We start from the raw sequence: 21,655 nt of genomic DNA on the forward strand, positions 1-21,655 counted from the left end.
ATAATAACTCACCAAACAACAATCCCAAAGCCTGCAGTGACCACTGTGTTTCTGCAACACTGAAACACCCTCTTGTTGACCTCTGTTGGCTTTGTCTCTTTACATGCAGCTGGCCTCCTCTGGATTGACACTCAATTTTTTCGACCACAATTGACTGAACTCTTCCATTCCTTCTCATCTTCTCTTTTGTCTTTGTGTTGATCGGTGCATGGTAGTGAGCCATGGTGCTGCTGAAGATAAATTTCACCCTGGAGCGGCGGGTGCATCTGGCCCAGGGCCTGTGGCTGATGTCCTGGATGGCAGTGATGTGGGGGGCGTCATCTTTTGTCTGGGGGTCTACCTCAAGACAGAGCTGCTCCGTAGGGCCGAGGTAGAGAGAGGGATATACACTCATATGCAATGTCAACTTAAAACTAAAGTCCAAGTTTAAAAACACTGGCTTGAATTAATTTAAAGTCACACAAACATAAGTTTATGTGCTCAGACTTTTGCCTTTTCGTCGTGGTTGTTTACTGAGTCTGCTGTGGTGCCGCTTATCTGTGACTTTTATTTAAACTTAGCTCTTCAGTTTAATCCACAAATACAAACACGCAGCACACACAATACCAATGTAAACATGCACACAGTGTCACTCAGGCACACTCATGCATGAGAAGTCGTGAGGACATTGTGTGTTAAAACGCTGTTATAAAAATCAACATTTGTTTCCAAAGTCATCCGGGTTCAATGTGTATTGAATTTAGATAACGTGACCAGCAGGTGAAGGTCATGGCCTCCACCAGCTGTCACTGTGCTGGATTAATTACTGATTGATTTGGATAGGAGGCATGCAGTGATATCCAGTGGGCTGCATAGGAAAGCTGCAGGCCGTGGTTGTGTAGCAAAGCACTTGTTAGAAAAATATATCATTTAGACAGTTTGTTTTGCACTTTACCACAGATCATTGACGAACCTGATTACTCCACAACCAGAGGCCGATGTTATTGTCCTGAACTGACATATGGCTGGATAGATATTACAGAATGATGATGTTACAGAATTAGTTTTTTAATGGTAATCTTTAAACAACAATGGGGCAAAGGGGCTTCATGGCTGACAGGCCATTGAAAACTAAGCCAGCAATAAACTCCCTCTTTATTTTACTTTTGCTGTAACCAGGTCAGTGAATTAAATTTGTCATCATATTGCCATAGTAGCCTTTGCATCAAGCGTATCAGCAGCTAATTGAAGGCCTTGGCTGAATAGATAAGGCTAATTGAATGCAGGATTATTACCTGCTAGTGTTTAGAGGAAATGACAAAGTGACCTGCAGTTGGCTGCTGCTCTTGTGGCTAGAATTGTCTTTGACTGTGCTCTTGCTTTCTTGAGGTGATGGACAACACGGAGATCCACGTGGTGCCCAACATCCTGATGATGGTGGGCCTGGCCTCCATCGGCACCAACTGGGTTGCGAGTCGCGTGTGTCAGGACTCCTTGGACCCGACCCGCTTCCCGCGTTGGAAAGTTCCCCTGCTGGCGTGGTTTGCTGTAGCTGCATTGATCTGTTGTCTGCTCATCGCTGTTGTGGTGCTCAGCTACGCCCTGCAGGGAAGCCTGGAGGAGTCCCTGAAGGTGGGGTCACTAGTAATGATTGTGACAGATCAAGAGGTAGAGGAGGTATCAGTAGATGTCTGTCTAATAACAAAATGGTGTTCGATGATCCTCAAGCAAAACAATAAATTAAACCTTCTCACCCCTGAGAGGCTGTGAATAAGAGAGACATTGATGACAGATGAAAATGGAAGTGTTTATGGGGTTAAGAACAGAGAAAGTCTCATATTCCTTCAAGTTGAACGATGAATGCAGATAAGATAAAAAAAAAAAGAGAACCAAACTGTGTACATTTATCAGTATGACAGAAAACATTCATAACCAACATTTAAGTGAAGAATTAACGCTCTCATCCTTGTTTAATTGTTGCATTGAGACCAGAAATTTGCCCTTTAAATGAAGAGTTTTCAAATCTTTAAGGGATGTTAATGAATTAAGTTACAATGTGAATTTTTTTTACCAACAAACAAGACCTCATCTAATCAAACAGGTCAATTTTTTTTGAAATATAAAACAGAAAACAGCTGCATCTTTGACATGCATTACAGTAAAACCACTGTTGAAAACATCAGATAAAACACCCCACTTCTTTCTCTTCATATCCTCTCTTTCGACTGTCAGGTCGGCCTGAGGAACGGCATTCGGTTCTACAAGGACACAGACGTGCCGGGTCGCTGCTTTCAGAAAGAGACCATTGATCGTCTGCAGATGGAGTTCCGCTGTTGTGGAAACAACAACTTCAAGGATTGGTTTGAAGTTCAGTGGGTCAGCAACAGATACCTGAACTTCACCTCCAAGGAAGTCAAGGAGTGAGTGACTCACAATACAGGGAGCAACAAGTTATGAGATGCAGGCTGGAGGATGAAAGAGAAGAAAAAGGATTGATGAGGGGTTTACAGGAAAGAGAAGAGAAATCTAGATGAATGACAGATAAGTAGACTTCCCATCCAAAAAGGTCAAACAATATTATAGAGGGGATAGAGGGAGAAAGAGAATGATTTTAGAGTAGAGGAAGAGTGTATTAAAAATAGATCTGGCCTTTACATTTGAAGAGAATGGATGGAAAGGTTGGTCATGAAGCAAGCAAAGAAAGGTTGGTCAAAGATGAAATCAGTGAAAAGGAATGCGTGAACAGAAAGGTTACGAGGTGAGGACACTTGAAGAGAGGAGCTGCTCATTTCTCACTAATCTTAAGTGTGTATTGAGCTAAAAGTCAGGCCTTTAACGTCTCTCTCCTCTCTCCTTACTCTTCCAATCTGTTTCCATCATCTGTCCACTCACTGTCCCTCCCTCCTCTGTCTCCAGTCGTATCCGGAGTAATGTGGACGGCCGTTACCTGTTGGACGGCATTCCTTTCAGCTGCTGTAACCCCACCTCCCCTCGCCCCTGCCTGCGGTACCACCTGACAGATAACAACGCCCACTTCAACTATGATTACCATTCCGAGGAACTCAACCTATACAACCGCGGATGTAGGCAGGCGCTGACCGACTACTACATTCAGCTGATGAACTCAACTGGTCCTGGTGTGCTGTCAGTCATCTTAATACAGGTGGGATACATGATGGCACACACACTTTTATTCTGTCTTTTGTGGTGAATACAGAATGTTTAATAACTGTCACAGTTTGGGACAGAATTACAAACATACAAAATTATTTAATAATTGTCTCCTGAAGCACTGGCTGCCACCAAAAGCACCTGAAAGTAAACCTCGCTGACACACAATGATTTCTGTCTTTTAATCAAACATGCACTTTCACTCCTTTGCCAAATAACAGTATTGACAGCACAAACAAGGCCTCAAGCTGGAGCAGAACACTCATACACATGTTTAACAGTGCATCATTACACACTGCCTACAGCTAAACAAACAATCTATTATTTTAAATGCAGAGGCTCAGCATGGTGTTTTTTTAGTCTTCCATGATGGTAATAGATGGCTGCCATGCGAAGAGTTATTGCGGCCTCAAGCTGAGTTGTGGTTAATGTCTTATTTTCAAGTAATATATAAATCCCACAGACCAAACAAAAGAGGGAAGAGGATGCTTGAAATAAAGCTGAAGATATTTTGTTATGCACTGACCTTGTTACAACTCATTTATTTTGAGTGGACTAAAGCAGGGTTCACTCTCAATGTTTGGGGATGTGAACCCATTTTGTATAAGGTACTGTATGAAAATTATTGGAGCGTGGTATTATTTGACCTTTTATTTCAGTTTTTAGAAAGAAAAAAAACAGCAGACTTTAAGATAAGTTTACCAACCTAAACCTTAATGTTTAATTCTAATACGTTGATGGAATAATAATTTTATCCCAACAGTCCCTAATCCATTATTCCATTCAAGTGCAAATATTTTTTATAATTACTCAAATTGACTCTACCTCGTGGTCTCATCTATCTCATATTAATTGATATGATTAAGTGGATTCTTCCATGGTCAAACTGAATCAGCATCCCTAATGAATTAGAATCAAAATTAGAAAATTACTTTATTGGCCATAGTAGTGGCTCAAACTGACTTTTGCTTCTTTCTGTCCAGATGTCAGTGCTCATGAGTCTTCGTTACCTGCAGACGGCTGTGGAAACAGCCATGCTTCTGGAGGACCCAGAGGCTGACAGTGAGGGTTATTTGCTGGAGAAGGGTGTGAAAGAAACCATTGAGGACCTCAAAATCAAGGCCCTCACAATGCTCAAGTTTGGGCAGGTTGACCCCAACGCCGCAGAGGAGTCCTCTGAGGCTGCAGATGCCGAGAAAGAAGAGAAGGATGCTCCTGCCAGTTAGAGGGGAACAAATGTTGAGCTGAGGCGAAGGGATGGTTTCTTGATTGTGTGAATAGGCAGGTGGCGGGTACAACACCTTTTGGGTTGGGACACGTTAGGCTTGATTTACAATGCAGCAGCCACAACTCCCTCGCACATGGCCAAATCAAGGCATAAATAGGGAATCTTATCAGGCCCTGCACAGACACCTAAACAATCATCTCCTCTCATGAATGTGTAACCATCAGAGAATCTGGCGAGGAGATGTGTAGTACTTTTTGTTGTAACTAGAAGAGAGTACATTCAGTTTAAAAGGGGTGTAGCGTTCACACACAGACACATATTTAACACTTTTTGAAAAAAAGCCATCACATGATGCTGAAGTTCATCCCATGAGCACTGTATTATTCATCTCACAGCTGTAGAGTTTATACTAAACTGCAATGAAATGCTTAAGAACCTGTTAAAATGGCACATGAATTATATATTAAAGGTAGAAGTTTTTAACTGCTTTGTTGTGTTGGCTTCCATTTGTACAATAAGTCATATAAAAGAGGAGCATGGGTTATTTGAGTTCAGATAAGAGAGTTGGATTAAGTGTGTGTGTATGTGTGTGCGCGTGAGTGTGGTGCCCTTTATGAAGCTGTCATCTTGTCTATTCTGATAGCTCGGAAACAATCTGATAATCCTGATGTGGTTAATCCCAGAATTGCTGCACAAGCAGTATCAGCACACACGCATACATGGCGACTCATACAGGAACAGACAAAGCACACTGATACAACATGTTGACAGTTATTTTATAAAGCAAAACATTTTTCGAATGCTTTTTATTTGCAAAAAATATAGCATTGTGATCTGTCCTAGCTATCCACTGTGTGCTCCTTCTTCTTAAATAAAACTCTATCACAGAATAAGGTTAGTGAATGTTTTATTTTAGCAGATAAACCACTGAAGCAGATGCCTTCAGTGGTTGCAGAAAGACATGCTTCTTAAAACAGAGATCGACAATGTGGTTTCAGGCTTAGTCGTTCAATTATTTATATTACAGTAGCACAATGGGAAGTAAAAGGTTGCCTATGGTTTTCTTGTATAATTAATATTACAAAGTGAATAGCCTATACAAATCGAGAAAGGAAATATATGAATGAATGACTATTCATTTAAAAAAGCAAACAAACAAAATATTTACTATTTCTAATTGGTCAGTTCTACAAATTTAAGATTCCTTGCAATTAAGTGAAAGATGACACCATATGTGTTCATACAAAGGAGTCCACACTATTGTATACCATTATTGATAAATTAGAGCATCAGGTTAGATATTGAGAGATAATTACGTTTTTATGACAACAATAAATCAACGTCACAGCCAGAACGACTCTCTACAAAACGAGGCATAGTTCGGATACTGAGATCATTTCTTAAAATAATGTTCACTGCACAGGAAAGACGGGCTGCTTAGTTACACTTCCCTCCAGTCATTTTGTTATAGAAATAATGATGTAATGCAACACTTTTTTAAAAATGGCAATGAGGAACTTTCCTTTTAAACCACAGGAGTTCACTGTTGCACAGTGCTTGAATCTGTCTTGAATGCTGTGTGGAAATGGAAAAATAATGTCAGCACTACAACTTCAAGGTAATAACTTCCGTCTAAACCTTCGTCATTTTCACCCAATAACCAGCAAGTTAATTACCAGAAATTAGACAGAAGCAAACTTTTCCGTAGAGCCGTTTGTATATTTAGATGACTTTCATTCAAAATGTGTCCAGTATACTAAATGAAGTCTTCTGTCATATTGTTTAAGAGCAGAAAATAAGGCCCAAATCTCTAGCGCTTCAATCCAGATTATCTCTCCACACAAAACCCAATGCACGTTTTGTGATTTTTGTACAATTGTTAATCATATAGTGTATTTAAAGAGCTTTGTTTATGTCATCCAATGTGTGGAGGGCGTATGAAGATGTCGGCTCAACACACACCCAAAAAAAACGCAACATGTGCCTTCTGAAAATTCCGGTGTGGTTTTGCAATGAAACTAACTGTCACGCAGTCAGAGAGGAAGAGACAGCGAGCTTAAGGGAGGGGAAGGGCAGCAGAAATGTCAAACTACTCCACTTGACGAGCGATGGATTCTCTGTATTTGATTCATAACAAACAGAGTGTTGATAATATTTTTTAATTAGCTTCCTTCTGTAGTGTTACACAGCCCTGGATGTGTAACACGATGGACTCTAACATTATGGAGATAATAGAAGAATTCATGGAAAGTGCGTTGGCGCAATGGGTACGTCATTTATCATTTATCACTTCCAGTTAGAGAAAAAGGTCATCATTTCTAGAGGCAGAGAGGAAAAATAAAACAGGCCGATTTGTGTGGAAACTGTGTAGAAATCAGCCTTGGACAATGACCTGTTTGAAACGTGATTTCCAGTCACAAACATTTATGACATTGTATCTTTTAGAGCAGCATGCTTTCCAGTTCTATTCACCCAAATAAATATAAAAGCAATAGGTGAATAAGCAGCAGAAAATAGCATAGAGATTGCTTTCTGGCCGTTGTATACAGCAAAACATACACCCTACTTCTCCTTTTGGCAGCTTCCCTTGCCTTTTGTTGACCGGCCGTTTTTTTCCTCTAAAGCCTCCACACTTCCGTGTCCTTGGGCTGTTTCTGGTTTGCTAATAAGTAATTTTGTGTTCTCAAGAGAATAAAGTCTCACTAAAATCAGTTGAGGATTTGTTGCCCTTGTAACAGACTGAATTTCCAGCTGGGTTTTCCACATGGGAAACCAATCAGCCCCAGGGGGATATTCCCCCATTCTGGTCAATGAACAGTATTTACGATATCATGTGATGCTGTGCGGAGCCTTGTGGGGATATTCTCTTTATTGTTGCCTTCCTCTGAAGAGGGTCATAGGTCAGATGCAACAGGATGCCTGCAGCTGGGAGAGCTTTAATATTTGCTCAAGGGCACTTCAGCAGTGTGGTTATTCACTGAAATGATATGTCGAAGGACACCCGCTGCCTCCCTGTTTACACTGTCACACAGGGTCTCTGGCTGCTCTGCCTCACCTTATCAGCTGAACCAACTCAAGCTTGTTACTCTGTTTACCAACAGTGCAGTTTTTAGAAGGTGCAGGTGGGAATAAACTTCATTATATTGCAGTTTGCATTGGCACAGCTCTTCTTAGCAGAGAGACAGAGAGAGAGAGAGAGAGACCTTGGCTGCCGTCCTGCTTGGCTGCCTGTCACTGTGAAGTGCTTCCCAGTGTGAGAGCACAGATCCCACCTGTCCAGACAGGTGCACCGACTCAAGTGGCTTCCTGTGTGAAAATGTTTGAACCTCTACATCTCTCTCCTTGTCTCTCTCTCTCTCTCTCTCTCTCTCTCTCTCTCTGGTACCTTCTTTCTGCCCCTGTCTCTGTCCTCCTTGTCTTTGTCGACCTCCTGGTACACACACACACACACACACACACACACACACACACACACACACACACACACACACACACACACACACACACACACACACACACAAACAGACACACAGACACACAACGTAATCCCTCCCTGTCTCTCGTAGGTTCAGCTGTTTGAGAAGATGGTGGAGAGGGAGGACGGCGTTCCGCTCTACAGCCAATACATGGAAGTAAACTCGATTACCCAAAGTGCCCGGGATCGTTACAAGAGGCTGACCAATGGGATATTCCTCAATGAGATCATGAGGATCATGTAAGATTGATCAAGATGTTCTTGCTTCCTGCCTTGCAGCCATAATACAGACTAAAGAACAAGGAAAAAAGAAACAATTTGATGAACGTGTGATGACATTTCCCAGTCAATCTGTGATGCAAGAGGCCCATTTCAGCTTGATTTAAAAAAATAAAACAGTCTTAAGGGAAAATGTAAATGTAAAAAAAAAAACTGAATAAAATCAATTAGTTTAACCTTGTAGTAAGTTGCAAAAAATGGCCTTGGCTTTATTAATAGGTTTAAAAATGCAGAAGTGGCCCACAACCCATTAAACTTTGAGCACATTTTTGAGTGAAGAACCATTTAAAAGCAAATGTACTAAGTATGACTTGCTTTTAGATGGGGATGTTGAAATATATAAACAACTGTTGGTTGATTGCCATGACATTTAGTACAGACATTCATGTTCCCCAGAGGATGAACCTTGACCGTAGCCTCACCATTAACATTTGTGTTTTTTAAAGAACTGTCTCGACAAATTGCTATGAAATATATATAATATAATACATAATATATATTATTATATTATCCTTCACTACAGGATTTGTGTAACATGCATCAAATTCTCTTTTGTAACCTCACCTCCCTCACAGGAGAAATAAAAGTAGAAACTTTACATATTTCCCACAAATTTCCAGTGAATCATGAAAAGAAGTTCTGCGTACGTGCCACCCTGTTAGCCCTCTCCCCTGAATTCCTTATCTTAAGCAGTATAAAACCCTTTTCTATCTCGACAGACGAGATCTGAATTAGTATTTGCTGAACAGCTGATTAATTTGGCCTGACCTAAGCCACGTTATTTCAACAAATAATTGCACTTGAATTCCCACAGCCTGCTTCTCAGGCTCTTTAAAATTTCATTCACTCTTCTTAAATAAACCGCTGCATAAGAATTTGTAATTTGGAAAATCGTGGCACTGGGCTGTTTGATCAAGCTGCTGTATATACACCGTTGTATCCTTTCTGTGTTTGTCCCAGAGACCCCAATCCGAAGGTGGAGCGTCTGTACGACAGCGAGAGAGATGATCACATGCTGAGGGTCCAGAACTTTTCTATTTTAAATCGACACATCAGAGCCTTCTACCAGGTAAGGGAGAGTTGCAGGGGGGAAGAGGGGAAGATAAACGTAAGAGATAATCAGGAGCAAAATCTGGACTGATGGTCTGAAAGAAAGAGAAAAACATTTTTCTCAGGATGTGTTGAAGACAAAAACAGTTAAAGGAAGATTGTATATTGGACTTTCATTCATCATGTAGACAGAAACACGATTGTCTGCTGGATGTGTAGGCGTTTGCTAACACAGATCACCTGTCTGTGTTGTGTTTACAGCTAGTTGTGCTGACATCAAGTGGCAAATAAATCAACTAGAAACGTTCACTCAGTAGAGTGCAGATCTCTGCCAGGTGTGTTTGCAACGACCACTGTTATTTTGTGTGATTGAATGAGTACAACCCACAATATTCTTACCCCTTCGTCTAGACACCAATGGGCTGTAAGGCATCGTAAAACACACTTCATTCTAACTCAAAGACAAGTGACGATGAATGAAGGCAAGTCGTTGTATAAGACATGTCATACAATTCTGCCCAATCACAAACAAAGGTAAACTCATCAAGCTATCTGCTTGCATAACAGTGGCTGATCGCTTGAGAATACAGCAATGTCTGTAACTGTAGTTCATTTAGCTGTTGACGGTTTGCCAAACACTGCCCATACCGTTAACTGTTAACGGTTAGCAGTTAACAAAACACACTGTTCATTCTGTTAGCTGCTGGCAGTTAGCAGAACACACTATTCATTCTATTAGCTTTTAGCCTAACACACCGCAAACTGTTATCACCTCTCTGTGGGTGCAAAGAAAACATTGCCATCTATCGTGTTGTAAAAAGTCAGGAACTTTTCACATTACTTATTTGCCTTTTCTTTTTGAATTAAACTTGTTAAAAAAAATAGAATTTTATTTTTGACATAAAATACGCTTATTTGCTTTCTTGCATGGATGAGAACATTGATATCATTCTTGTGTTGGTCTGCTCACGTTATGAAGCTACACCCAGCAGTCAGCTAGCTTAGCTTAGCATAACGATTGGATACAGGGGGAAACAGTTAGCCTGACTCTGACAAAAATAATTAACATGTCAAATATGTTTGACACATGGATTGAGTTCCACCTGAGATGTTTTTTTGAAAAATGTCTGAATAGCCTTGTTCACTTTCTGTGGCATTTCCAGCAAAAACAGCAAAACAACAACAACAACAACAACAAAACCACACACAAAACAACACCGGTGCAATGCTATTTTGTTGGTGGACTGAAACGACCTCAGCCTATTATAAATAATAAAAGTTGAACTATCCTTCTAAATCTTAACTCAGGGCCACACACCAAATGGTGAGGGAGAAAGGGGGGGAGGGGGAGGGCTGGAGAAGCAGTTGTCTAGCTTTAAGGTAGTACACACAAGAGCACATGATGAAGCTCAACTATCAGTCTCAACACACAAACATTTTGCTCAGGGATATTGTAAGTTTGAAGTCCATGCAGGCGGTGACGCATCATTTGCATGAAAGAGAAAGCGACAAAACACAGACATTTTTCATCCTCAGTAGACGAGTCACTGCTTAATATTGGGCAGATGGGGCGAGAAAAAGTGGAAGAGTGGGAAGCTAAATATTTTAGCAGCAGTCGTGGTTAGGGGGTTGAGGAAGGAAAGTGAATAAAAATCAAATAGGAGTATTGAGCATTTCATAATGTGCATTGTAGGCGCCTGTAGCGGGGGAGGAAATGACACAATTCTTTCCTCGGAGGATGATTCAAAGGCTTCTGTTCTCAGCAAAAGAAAAACCTCCCCAAGCACTAGTCAGGTGGACTGAACATGCGTTGCCTAGCTTGTCACACAATGTGAAAAAACTCGAGTCTACAAGGTTTCACTTCCTAATTTTCAGTGAATCACTAATGTCCCTTGAAAGCTCAGAGCAGCACAAGACGCCAGCAATAATTGGGAAGCTCATATCAGTCGGCGTTACACTACAATTTCACCTGGTGCACTCAGAATAGGCTCCACTGTCTCTGTGGATGTTAAGTTCCACATTGGTCATGGTTTTATTTCTTGCTGCCTTTTTTTCAACGTTTCTTTGCTTTGTACGTGAAGTGTCTTTGTGGTTTTGTGTGTGTTTAAGAGAGAGATACAATGAAAAGTATGTGATGAGTGTAAGCCACAGCAATAGTCTGCAGCCTGGCAGGACTTCATTTTCTCTGTTGTGATCTCATCTTCTCTAATATGATATAAATGATAATACTGATACTGAGCTAATGTGTAGATGATACAGGCATGTGTCATTTATTATTGTAACTGCCACATAGTGGCTGCCCTGATCTGTTTGTTCAATTCTATTATTTTTCATACTGTTTTGTTCTATTTTATTCTACTCTGTTGTTTGTCAGCTTAATTTCTCACTCTATACCTATTGGTGGTATTCAAGTTGAGTTTGTTTGTTTGTTTGTTTCTATTTTGTTCTATTCCATCCTATCCTGTTTGTTATACTCTATTGTATTCTGTTGGTTCAATTCTAACCTATCCTGTTTGGTTGATTCAATTTTTTTCTATTCTATTGTCTTTGTTCTATTCTACTCTATACGATCATGTCTATTCAATGCTATTCTATTCTATTTGTTTTCTTTTCTATTCTATACTGCCCTGTTTGTCCTTTTCTGTTGTTCTAATCTTTTCTGTTCTGTCATATTTTATTCTGTTGTTCTATTCTATTCTGTTTGTTATATTCTATTCTATTAGGTTGTATTATATTTAATATTCTGGTCTGTTCTGTCTATTATATTTCTATACAATCTTATCCTGTTTGTTCTATGCCATTCTGTTCTATTCTTTTTGTGTTGTTTTTCTACTCTATTTATATTATCCCATCCTGTTAGTTTGTGTTGGATTCTGTTCTGTTGGCTTTTGTTCTATCATTTTCTATTTCATTCTATTATGTTGGGTTCTATTATATTGTATTGTATTGCGTTGTATTCTATTCCAATCCATGCCTCTGAATGGAGACACTTATTATTCATCTGTGTGTTAATGGGATTTTAAATGTTAATTTCTCTTGCCTTCTTATTTATTGAGCCTTTACATTTAAAGATCTCTGTCCTCAGAAAACCGAATAATTCAAAGACTACTGAACATCCAATAAATTATTTTTTGAATTAACATAAAAATCTAGAGATGAAATCTGGTTTGCATATGTGAATAAAGGCAAAGAAAAGATAAAGGAAAAGAGAGACAGCCAACAGAACTAATGAAAATCAAAACCAGCACCAATCCAAACAACATAAAGTAAAATTATTGATCGAAAGATGGAATCTGGGAAAGATAATGTTGCAGATGGATTTTAATTCTCTTCAGCGCTGCAGCCAGCAGCTTGATGACAAATGTTACTCCAAATTCAGGACTACTTTATACAACAGTAGATTATTTTCAGAGGCAGACTCACTGAGGGATAAAGGCTAATTTCCTATTTATTACTATGATGTCACCAGGAAAATAAATTAACTTTGAGAGAAATATGCCTGGAAATAATAGACAGATAATAACAGCAAGTACCACTCATATTGTCAATTTCTGCAGGTTGTATAACTGCACCAAATCATGATGTTTAAAATATACGGCAGGAAAGGTTTGAGCAAACACCAACCCATAAAGCATTTTGGCTGTGTGATGCAAGGACGTTAACATCCCAACCACAACAACAACAACAACAACAACAACAACAACAACAACAACAACAACAACAACAGCTTCTATATGATTTCTAGTCTGGCTAATATCTTGCCGAAGTCTCTTTGGCATTTTGAACCATGAGCTGCACAATGACCAACACAGAGCTGCAGTGGATAATGTCCTACATGCCCTGAAGGAGCACAAAGTTCTGCTTGGCTGCACATTACTTCTGATGCCAAACTCACACACGATGGAGTTGCAGAAGAAAGTGCCTGCCTCTTGGTACATTGCCTATCTCACTGTATACAGTTTATAAATTACAGTTAGAGAGAGCTGTAATTGTGACTCTCTTCTGGTGATTTTTCCCGTTGGAATGCAGGAGGATGTAAACAGGCTTTCAGAGCAGTTGGGAGAGGAGCTAGCCAACATCAGAATGTGGCTCTTTGACAGAAACATTTTTAATTAACAGAGAAATTGTTGATCTAGTAAGTTAAGTAATAAAGTATCGGTCGGTTGACTTTGCTGAATTGTTTTTTAGCAAAGTCATCCGTCTGATTGCACTAGATGGCAATATAGGAAGAGGAGCAAAGCACTGCACGTCCAAATGCCAAGTTTCTGGAACCAGGGATGTTAGTGGCGTCTGCCGTCCAGCTTGATTAAACGTCATTTAGAATCCGCCAGGAGATTTTTCCAAGATCTTGAAGCAGGGAATACAACTCGCTGAAACAAGCTGACCAAAGTGTTGGTGGCCCCTCTGTCCTCAATCACCCCTTTTACTCTTTACACATTTTAAATACTTTCTAGCACCGTACCATAGAAACATTCAAGAGCTTATTTTGACACTTGAGGGGATTTTGAGATATATTTGCTTTAGTAAATTCAATTTTTCATTAATTCATTTTTTAAAATAGCTTTTCTATATTAAACACAAACCCTCAGGTGAGATGATACAGAGTGACTATAACAAACAATGTCAGGTCTTTACTTGACAGTTAAAAGCAAAATTTGTATGCTTCCCATCATCGTTACATGAAACCAGTACATAACATACAAACATAACAATTTCCTATCAGTGTTATAATTGTCCCAGCATAGAAATATTAACAACATAAGTCATTTCGAGTACCCCCTCTGTACTCCAGTCAACATGGTACAGTCTGAGTTCCCCTCATATAAAACCAATTGGAAGCTCTCTCTTCCTGCTTGGCAGTTTGGACCCAAAATCAGCAGGTAGAATGGAGGGATCTAATTTACAAACGTTTGGTTGATTGAAGTTGCATAAAACTAATACATAAATTTGAATTAATTTTCAATTTTTTTCATAACAAATTGACTGTGCCTCTGATAAAGTGTCCACAGAAGATTGAATGCTCCAGTAAAGCTGGTCTAACCCTGGCCAGCTTTAAGTATATGCATTGTCTTTGCGGGATGACATGACAAAAGTGGCCAGTCAGACATGAATCAGTTACATGGTAATTTAAGGATTAGCGTCTTCAACTCCTTGGCCGCTAGGAGGCTCAATCTATTCTTTTTATACATTTTATAGTTTTACAATAAACTTTGGGGCAAACAAACAATTTCTTACTAAATTTCATCATGCTGTTGGCATTTCTCTACTGCAATAGTTATCCGCTAACAGACCGAATACTGAGACATCTGTGGCCAGAAAACATCATCTAGTAATAAAAGTCATAGTAATGTACCGAGGCTCTAGTAAATCTCTTGTTAGTTCTAGTAATCTTTGGTTTGTTGCTGGTAATGGATTCTGGTTGTGTGTGACATCAACTGTGATCTTTGTGACTATTTGCATTGTTAATGTGCGTGACAGCATTGCTGTCACATTACCCGTGTTATGCATATCCTTTAACCACAAGGGGAACCATGAAATCAGGGATTTTGTTACAAGAGTATTCGTCAGATCTTTTTTTAAAGTTTCCATTACATCTAGAGAATACTGAGAATGACCTCTACTAAAATATATAAAATCTAATATAAAGACTCTTTTACCTGGAAGGACAAACGAAAAGTCACTCAGTTATCAGCTCTTTGTTTACACCACAAACTGCAGGAGGCTGGTGGAAAATCTTTCTGTTGTTGTTTATCTAGGCTCAATGTGGGCAGACAGACAGACAGACAATCACGAGTTTCTTTTTTTAACTCTTTACACTTATTCTGCTCATCAGGAGGACCTGCAGCAGTTGATACTGATGCCTCTTCCAAATGTTGCCATTCTGGGGCAGGACCCCATAACAGGTACAAGATAACCACACGATGTCTCTCAGCAGCAAGAAAGTAATTATACTTTATATACGAGTCCATATCTCTGCTATCTGCGAGACACATTAAGGTGATAATGGAGGATTGTGTTGGGGGGCAGTGGAGATGATGATGATGATGATGATGATGATAATAATGATGACAATGATGATGACAGTTATTTCTCTGTCCTCAGAGGCAGCCGTGGAAGAGCTCAGGCGACTGCTGCTTCTCTTACTAGGATGTGCTGTGCAGGTGATCACACACTCACATGACCGTCATGCTTTTTGAAGTCTGATAATGACACCTGTATTGTTTGTTTACTGAACCTGGACGGACCAGTATTTTGGTCCAATTGTTTTTAGCATCTTTTGATGCACTTTGATGCAGAGTAAAATAATTATTGGACCCAAATAATTAATCCTAATAACTAAGGTGATCCCCAGTTTTATAGTTATCTAACACTTCAGTTGATGACGGGATACCTTTTATTATTATTATATTATTATCAATATAGGTGCAGATTTATTTTCTGTCAATTGACTAATTGTTACAAATCTAGATTTTTTGGCCGATACACTGTATTATAAAGATACACACACAAACACACAAACACACACACCCCTCTGACTCCATGTCATCCCTTTGTGTTTGCAGTGTGAGGAGAAGGAAACGTTCATTCAGCAGATCCAGTCTCTGGATATTGAGACCCAGGCAGCCATTGCCAGCTGCATCCAGCAGGTTGGTTCAAGTATATAATTAATCAAATCATGTATTCCCCCCCCCAAATATAAAAGGAATTCAGCGACCAATTGTCCAGAGGAGTCAATTTTATGAGGAATGTTGTACTAAAATAAGATTGAGCAAAGAATTTCTTCACTGTCTGGCCTGTAGGCAGAGAGAGTGAAACTAATACACCTTCTGCTGGCGCTTCAAGTAAGTGTGAAAATGAGTTACTTGTTATTCTGCTGGCAGCCTTCTAAGGACCTCTGGGTGCCCCTTGCTGCCACCGTAGGATGGATCCTCCACCTCTCCACCTCCACCTCTGTCACATAATCCTCTCTCCTTCATTTTTTTCCTGTCATTCTCAGCCGTCCTCTCCTATACGGCCTAAATGCCAAATTGTACTCTTTTAAAAATACCCCCCGTGAATAATTGCCGGCATTACAAAAACAGCATGTTGCATATCAGCGTGTCTGAATTACAGTAACAGCATGTTGCCCAGCAGCCCTTTCTGTGCCAGGTTTCTCTGCCTCATAAATCATGGAGGGGAGAGGTGCTCTTCCTGTGTGGATGGACGCACCCCCTGCTTGCTGTTCATATGCCTTCCACCCGAGGACGTTTCAAACCTGTCCACATAATCATTAGTTTTGCATGCATTTGTCAGGCATTTTTGGACACGCTTCCCTAACAGATACAGTCCCAAATATATGTGAGAAATAGTTTTTTCCCTTTAATAAACAGATGCATCTCTGCTTGGTATTCACACAGCCTTCTACACTGCCTGGATTGTTAGACCCCAGATCTGCCATTTTTGAATCAGGTTTCCAAGACGCACATTCATCTTATCATGTGACCTGAGAAACTGTCCTTGCTGCAGGTGACTCAGGATCCTCGAACGGTGCTGCCGCTGAGGTGGGAGGAGCTGGTAGAGGTTGAAGGTGCAGACTTTCAGCTAGTGTTCACCTCTATGGCCAAACAGATCCAAAACCTGCTGGCACATAGAGACACACACCTCGAGGTATATACACATGCACACTTAAAGGACTAGTTTGACATCTTTGAGAATAGGCTTTTCTTTTTTTCTTGCCAAGAGTTAGATGAGAAGATTGATACCACTCTCATGTCAGTATGATAAAGATGAAGCCACAGCCAGTAGCCGGTTAGCGTAGCTTATCATAAAGCCTTGAGAAGGGAGGAACAGTTAGCCTGGCTCTGTCTGAAGGTAACAAAATCTACCAGCACCTCGAAAACATTTTTTTGGTAGCATAATCCCTGAAATCATTTTTTAAAGCTAGCTTCTTGAGGGGCTGGTAAGCTGCTTTTTTAAACTTTTGGACAGAGCTGTGTTTTGGACTAGCTGTGTCCCCCTGCTGTTTCCAATCTATGTGCTGGCTGCTGGTGGTAGCTTCAAATTTACTGCATGTCATATTGATTTCTCACCTGAATCCTGTGTCAAAATATCATGTGATAATGTTTTTACGCCATTAAATCAGTTTGATACTTGAGCATTAAAGCAATTCAATTATACCTGACCGATTGAATGATACAGCTGATTGAACACACGGGACACTAAACTGCTGTGTCCCTCTACATACATACAGCGGGTAAAATAAGTATTTAACACGTCACCATTTTTGACATGACATTTTCACCACATGCCGGTAACAACCCAAGTAATCCATACATACAAAGAAAACCAAACAAATACGTTCAGAAATTAAGTTATGTGTAATAAAATGGAATGACACAGGGAAAAAGTATTGAACACATGAAGAAAGGGAGGTGCAAAAAGGCATGGAAACCCAAGACACCAGTTGAAATCTATCAGTAATTAGAAAGCAATCCTGCCCCTTGTCAGTGCAAATTAATATCAGCTGGTTCAGTCCCAACTGATGGCCTATAAAAAGGTGTCTCATTACCAATGTGTCACACAAGAAACATCTCATGATGGGTAAAAGCAAAGAGCTCTCTCAAGACCTTCGCAACCTTATTGTTGCAAAACATACTGATGGCATTGGTTACAGAAGGATTTCTAAACTTCTGAATGTTCCAGTGAGCACTATTGGGGTCATAATCCGGAAGTGGAAAGAACACCATTTCACCATAAACCGGCCACGACCAGGTGCTCCTCGCAAGATTTCTGACAGAGGAGTGAAAAGAATTATCAGAGTTGTCCAAGAGCTTCAGAAAGACCTGGAATTAGCAGGTACAATTGTTTCAAAGAAAACAATAAGTAATGCACTCAACCGCCATGGCCTGTATGCACGCTCACCACGCAAGACTCCATTGCTGAAGAAAAAGCATGTTGAAGCTCGTTTAAAGTTTGCTGCACAACATTTAGACAAGCCTGTGAAATACTGGGAGAATATAGTCTGGTCAGATGAGACCAAAATTGAACTCTTTGGATGCCATAATACACACCGTGTTTGGAGGTCAAATGGCACTGCACATCACCCCAAAAACACCATACCAACAGTGAAGTTTGGAGGTGGGAACATCATGGTGTGGGGCTGTTTTTCAGCATATGGCACTGGCAAACTTCATATAATTGAAGGAAGGATGAATGGAAAAATGTACAGAGACATTCTTGATAAAAAATCTGCTGCCATCTACCAGGATGATGAAGATGAAACGAGGGTGGACATTTCAGCAAGACAATGATCCCAAACACACAGCCAAGGAAACTCTCAATTGGTTTCAGAGAAAGAAAATGAAGCTGCTAGAATGGCCCAGCCAATCACCTGACTTGAATCCAATAGAAAATCTATGGAAAGAACTAAAGATCAGAGTTCATAGAAGAGGCCCACAGAACCTTCAAGATTTGAAGACTGTTTGTGTGGAAGAATGGGCCAAAATCACACCTGAGCAATGCATGCGACTAGTTTCTCCATACAGGAGGCATCTTGAAGCTGTCATTACCAACAAAGGCTTTTGTACGAAGTATTAAATAAATTTTAGTAAGCATTACTTTTTCCCTGTCTCATTCCATTTTATTACACATAGCTTAATTTCTGAACTTATTTGATTTGTTTTCTTTGTATGTATGGATTACTTGGGTTGTTACCGACATCTGGTGAAAATGTCATGTCAATAGCACCTTTAGAAATATATTTACTGAGAAAAATGGTGACGTGTTCAATACTTATTTTACCCGCTGTATATACCATAGACATCTGTTTCAGACAGATGACATCAGACAGGATTTTTGTGCCTTAAATTATTTAAATATAAGTCTCTATGTGGCTCAGATACATAGAATATAACATCTAACAGCAATGTCCCTGGTTCGGTTCCTATGGCAACCTTTGGTGCATAAATAAAATGAGTTTTACAGTTTTTGACACGTACAGTATTTTCCATAGCACCAATATGGTTATATGTAGGAACATTGTGATAGTTTTTTATGAAGTGATTAAATTAAATTAACTGCAAATTAGGACGTGTGTAAGTAAGTATTTGTTTCATCAGGGATTAATTGCGTCACATTTTTGAATAACATTTTATATCTCAAACTGCTCAGATCTCCTTTTCAATGTGTAGCTATTAATAACCAATCACAGTTGCAGTAATTATGCCTTTAAGCAAAAACAACCTGATATTAAAAATGGTATCTAAATGGCTGTAGGATAGATTCAATTTCACAACAGTATACTGTGGAATTTAAGGCTGACATTATTATCTTTGTGGTCCATGCAAATAACAAAAGTAAACCATTTGCACAGTCTAGTATATTGAGACATACATTGAGGAACATTTTTTGTTGCTAAAATGTGACGACCTAGGCCTAAATAATTACCCATATATGAGTTTATTTTCTTAATTTGACTCAGTCCTGCATTCTCAAATCCACAGACAATCCACAGAGATATTTTACCAGTTTTTGTGGGATTAAAATTCATTATTAAAGAGATTATCTCTGTTTTGATCAGTAAATTATGTTCTTAAACCTGAGCTACAACCTTGATATGAGATCAGAGCAACATAAGATATTAAATTTAATCAAATCATTTCTACTGACTCAAATAAGCCCGAATGTGTTAACATATAAATCAAAAGACAAGAGTCATTTTACAGTATCCTCTATAGAAAGGTGTATAAACACTATAATGACACTGTCAGTTTAAAATTTACATTGACCTTATTAATCACTATACGAAAAACATTTTGAGTATCCAACACTAGTTAATTTTAGTTTTGAAATATAATTAGTTTTTGCTGTAATTCACCCATACTTTATCTCGCGTGTCTATAGTTCTCTCTCCAAATCTTCTTTTCATTTCTTTCTACTCCTCTCTCGCCCTCTCTCTCCCAGAGGATAGCAGAGCTGTGTCGGGAGCGGGAGGCCCAGTCTGACTCACCCACGGCGCCCCTGGGTGGTCACAGCGAGGAGCCATCCCAAGGTCTGGCACTCCAGCTGGCAGACAGCAAGGCCAAACTCCGCCGCCTTAAACAACAACTGTGAGTGTGTGCGTGTGTGTGTGAGAGAGAGTGTGTGTGTCTAATTCAAAAAAGTCAAGAGAACATTATGAAAAGTTGTGATAAAGGTCAACTTGAAAAAATGTGCAAATTATTTTGTCACACAAAACTGTAAGTTGTTACTTAGCAATGAGTAAGATACAAATCAGGTACTCACTGCTTTGACTATATCACAAAGGTCACTGCTGGCCAATTATAATTTCTGCATATACGTGGCCTTTTTACCAATTCCTGCAAACAAATATTTCTCTCAGCCAAAGTATCACAGAAAAAATATCAACAAAAAACAGTTTTGCAGAAAAGTGTAATTGCATTGTTTGACCTGTTTTTTTTTAGGGAAGATAAAGGTGATCAGATATTAGATTACAACCTGGAGATTCAAACCATGGAGGACCAGCTCAAGAAACTTCAGAAGGAGGTACAGACTGGTGCTCTGATTTAGTTCTTCCTCTGTCAGAGAGAAAGAGATACCCTTGCTTTGGATACAGAGAAAGACTTTATCACACATAAAGCTTAACTAGTTTAGCAACGGCTGTGATATACTCTTTATTAGGTCTAAAAAAAACACAATACAGCACAGCCAACAGCACAAAACACAGGTGGCTTTTAATAGCCAATAAGTCAATCCTCCTAGGTTATGTATTTAGCAGCAATTAGATTCCACACATTGCAGCCAACTACAATTTCACCCAGAAGAACATTGTTGTTAGACTTCTTTCCCAGCTAAACTTGACAGTTTAGGCACTCAGAATCCAAAACAAAACAACAGGAACTTACTGAATCACAAGAGGCCTTTGCCGAATCCTCATTTTCTCTTGTAGTTGTGCTAAATTTACTTACAATAGCACCAAACAATGTTCCCAAATCACACAATTGGGAGTATTTGTGGAAACTATTTTGTGCAACAACAAAATATTGAGCTTATCTTCATTTAAATGTCCTTCTTCCTGTAATTGACTTTCTCAACGTTTGCTTAACTGCACATCTTAGATCTGTTCACAACACAACCTCCTTTGACCTCATCCCCTTTGGTGTATGTGTGTCTGTGTGTGTGTCTGTCTGTAGAACCGTTCTCTGCAGGGTGAGGTGAGGGGCATGCGTGCACTGCGGGATGAGCTGGACTGCGCCCGAGAGCGAGCTACACGGGCCGAGCAGCTCCAGACTGAACTTCAGAGCTGTAAACACAGATTGCGCAGCCTGGAGCTCACACGCACTCAGCTGAAGGTACACACACACACACACACACACACACACACACACACACACACACACACACACACACACACACACACACACACACACACACACACACACAAAGACACGCATACACACTCACACAGCTCACTACACATACTTCTGAATAAGAAA

The 21,655-nt window shown here is 39.8% G+C and overlaps 2 protein-coding genes across 2 annotated transcripts in view; both read left to right on the forward strand.

Moving 5' to 3' along the window:
* The first annotated feature begins 221 nt into the window (after positions 1–221).
* rom1b (retinal outer segment membrane protein 1b) lies at positions 222–4,376 on the forward strand. Its single transcript, XM_054597121.1, is given in 6 exon segments — positions 222–306; positions 309–370; positions 1,369–1,611; positions 2,212–2,399; positions 2,896–3,142; positions 4,134–4,376. Coding segments are annotated over 6 exon segments (1,068 nt in total).
* A 2,079-nt stretch (positions 4,377–6,455) lies between these two features.
* The window catches only part of ccdc88b (coiled-coil domain containing 88B), a 40,803-nt gene continuing 25,603 nt past the window's right edge, over positions 6,456–21,655 (forward strand). Inside the window, 10 exon segments of the mRNA XM_054597648.1 lie at positions 6,456–6,645; positions 7,945–8,093; positions 9,093–9,201; positions 15,016–15,085; positions 15,285–15,343; positions 15,746–15,829; positions 16,689–16,829; positions 20,124–20,269; positions 20,624–20,705; positions 21,353–21,511. Of these exon segments, the coding sequence (XP_054453623.1) occupies positions 6,574–6,645; positions 7,945–8,093; positions 9,093–9,201; positions 15,016–15,085; positions 15,285–15,343; positions 15,746–15,829; positions 16,689–16,829; positions 20,124–20,269; positions 20,624–20,705; positions 21,353–21,511 (1,071 nt within the window). The 5' untranslated portion in view covers positions 6,456–6,573.

Source organism: Anoplopoma fimbria, chromosome 4 (genome assembly GCF_027596085.1).
Source record: "Anoplopoma fimbria isolate UVic2021 breed Golden Eagle Sablefish chromosome 4, Afim_UVic_2022, whole genome shotgun sequence".
Classification (NCBI taxonomy): domain Eukaryota; kingdom Metazoa; phylum Chordata; class Actinopteri; order Perciformes; family Anoplopomatidae; genus Anoplopoma; species Anoplopoma fimbria.